The sequence below is a fragment of the Pteropus alecto genome, unplaced genomic scaffold, assembly GCF_000325575.1.
Source record: "Pteropus alecto unplaced genomic scaffold, ASM32557v1 scaffold81, whole genome shotgun sequence".
Lineage (NCBI taxonomy): Eukaryota > Metazoa > Chordata > Mammalia > Chiroptera > Pteropodidae > Pteropus > Pteropus alecto.
In genome coordinates, this window is record NW_006433378.1 from 20,003,813 (window position 1) to 20,007,434 (window position 3,622).

General features: G+C 32.1%; 1 protein-coding gene across 1 annotated transcript; it reads right to left on the minus strand.

Annotated features, from left to right (window-relative positions):
* Window positions 1-3,169: 3,169 nt before the first annotated feature.
* LOC102897171 (keratin-associated protein 19-5-like) lies at window positions 3,170-3,400 on the minus strand. The gene has a single exon (XM_006908291.1). The coding sequence runs from the start codon at window positions 3,398-3,400 to the stop codon at window positions 3,170-3,172; it is 231 nt and encodes a 76-aa protein (XP_006908353.1).
* Between the last annotated feature and the right edge of the window lie 222 nt (window positions 3,401-3,622).

Sequence of the window (3,622 nt, forward strand, 5' to 3'; positions counted from 1 at the left end):
TATTTTTGAGATTCTGGCACTAATCAAAGACAAAAATTTTTTCAGTTTACTTCATGAAGTTAATCACCCATACCAAAGCTGCCCTAAATCCTGTTAAACCCTCCAGATATGCTCTTAAATTGAATTAAGCACCTAATTCTTGTTAACCTTTTATGACTTTAAATATAATGTTGACCTTCTGTTGAGTTTATAAGCAATTATCACATGATGCATTTGCCCAACTGGACTTGACTGTTGTTCAATGACTAATAGGCAGTAGAAACTCAACAAAGAAGTGCTGAATGGATGAATGCTTTCCAAAGTTCTTACCTGTCTTTCATAGACATGGATAATAACTATCACTGCATCCAAGAATGTAAAGGAAGAATTGCCTCAAATAGCTTTCTTGCTTTAAAAACTATATAACCCATCGTTTTATCTATTTGTTGTTGTTATTGTTGTTTCGTTCAAAGCATATTGTGAAATGCACAAATCTTAAGTGTAAAAGTTAATGATATTTTGCATACATTCACAAATTACCTGAATCAATCACATTCAGATTTCCCAAATTTTTCTCTTGACCATACCAACTAGTAGTTTACGATACTCCCTAGAAGTTTAACTGTTCTGGATGTCACATGAATGGAATCATATGGGATACCAGAATGTTTTCCTCCCTGTACAGCATTGTCGTTGCATGTAGCATTTGTTTGTTGTGTTCATTGCTACAAAATAGTCTGCTCTAGTAAAATCTATATTTGAGCAGTTTCTTTTTTTCTTTTTTCTCTCTCTCTCTCTTTCTTTCTCTTTCTTTCTTTCTTTCGTTCATTCGTTCGTTTTTCTTTTTTTTGCTAATATGCGTGAATAAAACTGATGTGTGCCTTTTAATACAGATTTTTTTTTGATAGACCTACATATGCTTTCTCTTCAGTATACATAATACATAGGACATAATTTACAAATATATCTAAGTAGATTTTCCCAAACAATTTTCCAATACACTTGTTAAATTTAGATGTCCATAAATATCCTCTTTTTTTGAAGCGCTCATTCAAGTATTTTTCCATTTTTAATTGGGCTCATTTAATCAATATTTTTTATTATTAACAGTAGCTCTTTACATTTTTGGGTACTGGTGTTTATAAGATTTATGTAATAAAAATATTTCACCCAGTATTTGATTTGGTACTTTTTCACTTAAAAATGGTATCTATATATAAACAGAACATTGTAATATGATAAAATCTAATTTATTCATCTTTTTCTTCTATGGTTATTTTTTGTTCTAGTTAAGACATTTTACTGTCTCACACATTATTAAACTACTTTTGTCTACTTCAGAACTTGTTCCATTTTAATTGATCATCCTAAATATAAAAAGACAGTTAATAATTCAAGTATTTTTTTTTTTCATTAAATCTAGCTGAGACATAAAATTGCAAATAAAAAACAGATTTTAGTATGCCACACTCTGCTTATTTAACATAAGTTTGGGGGTTAACGAACCTGTATTGAAGAGTTCTCCCTAAGATAAGGAATAGTTTTTCCTAGAAGTGAAGATATGATGTATTTTCCCTTATATTCAGCAGAAATCCATAAGAGCAAAAAATTCAAATTCTAATAATATGATAATACTACCTTACATTAGGAGTGGTGTGTACCTTCTCTAAGTACTTTTATTATTCTTCTTCTTTGAAGACTTTCTTCAAATTATAAAGAAATGCAATTAGTTATTAAAAATAGAATAGTTAAAAGCAACCTAAGTGCTTATTAATAGACAATGGATAAAGTGAGATACATATGTATAATGGAATGTTACTTGGTCATAAAAAAATAATGAAATCCTATCATTTACAACAACATGGATGGATCTGGAAGGTATTATGCTAAGTGAGATAAATCAAACCAAGAAAGACAAATACCATTAGATCTTACTTATAAGTGGAATCTAAAGAACAAAATAAATGAACAAACAAAACAGAAACAGACTCACAGATACAGAGAACAAGATGATGTGTGCCAGATGGTAGGAAGTTTGGGGGAATATGTAAAAAAGATGAAGGGATTAAGAAGTATAAATTGGTAGTTATAAACTAGTCAAGGGAAGCATGTAAAGTACAGCATTGAGAATACAGTTGACAATATTGTAATATCTACATATAATGCCAGGTGGGTACTAGACTAATGGGGGGATGACTTCATAAAACATATAAATGACTAACCACTATGCTGTCCACCTAAAACTAATATAATATTGAATGTCAACTGTAACTGAAAATTAAAAATAAAAAACCATGTAAGGGGTAAAATTTAATTCTGAGATTTTTTACTAAGGATAAGAATGACTTTAATATATTATGTTTGTTAATCAGTAAACTTTACCCTGAATAAATATAAAAGTGGAAATGAAAAAAAAATAGAATAGTTATCGTTGCCCTCTGTTAAACTAAGTAGTATAGTTGTCCAATGGACTCATGGACCTGATACTTTTCTTACCTAGTCAATGTGAAGCTAATATACTATGGCTAGATTGACTAAAAGGGTAGGTGTTACTAACTGGCTGAACAAATCTATTCTTAGGTTCAGCAAACTAGTCTGAGTTTTTAAAATGCATCTTAATGTTATAATAGCATTTAAATTTAACATTGTTTACTACTTCATTTTTTTTCAGGTCCAGCTGAACTAGAAATTAATTGTTTGAAGATTCTAAATTAAGAAAAAGAAAAACATTGCTAAGTCCAATGAGGTAATTAACATAAAAAGTGAACCAATTCTTATAACTCTGTGTTTATATGGCTGCAATAATTATAAGGACATGTAACCAAAACTTCAAGACTGTTTCTTTAGAAGAACTCCAGAAGAGAAATACACCCTGAAAGTGAGTGTCACAATTTAAATAAATAAATCAATAAATAATTAAAGCTGCATGTGCCATTTCAAATAAGAATAATTTATTGCAAAGGGAACAGAAAAATTCCGCAGCGTGAAAGTACAAATAGAGGACACATAGAGACATAAAAGTACAAATTGAGACATAAAAGGCAAATATTAAATAATGGATATTCTTAAAATTTAAGGTGCTAAATGTGTTTCATCTTGGCTTGGTCCCAGTTATTTTGTTTGGTTCAAATTTGAGTTAATTTGATTAATCATCTTATAGCCTCAGATGTTGGGCTCCCAGGGTAGGATTTCAGTAGAAGCGGGAGAATCCATATCCTCCAAAGCATGATGGGCGGCAGCAGCCATACCCATAGCCTCCATAATAACAGGGGCGGTAGCAGCCATATCTGTAGCCTCTGTAGCCACAGCCATAGCCCAGTCCGCACAAGCTGCCACAGCCACAGCCATAGCCACAGCCCAGGCCACCGAAGCCTCCATAGCCATAGCCCAGGCCTCTGTAGTAGCTGCCGTAGTAGCTCATGGTGTCAGGGGTGGAGTGTTGGTTTGCTGTTCAATGCAAGATCCTGAGTGTGAATGTCAGTATGTGCTGGAGGATGCTTATATACCATGAGCACAAAATGTGATAAAACATGTGACCATTCTTTTGTATCATTCCAAAATATTCATTCACTTGAGGCAACTCATTAATCTGTTTGCTGACACAAGGAGAGGCTCACACTTATTAAAATTTTTGAGCTTACAT

Excerpts from the sequence above, each read along its gene's own strand:
- LOC102897171 (XM_006908291.1), bottom strand. The coding sequence starts at position 3,400 with ATGAGCTACTACGGCAGCTACTACAGAGGCCTGGGCTATGGCTATGGA.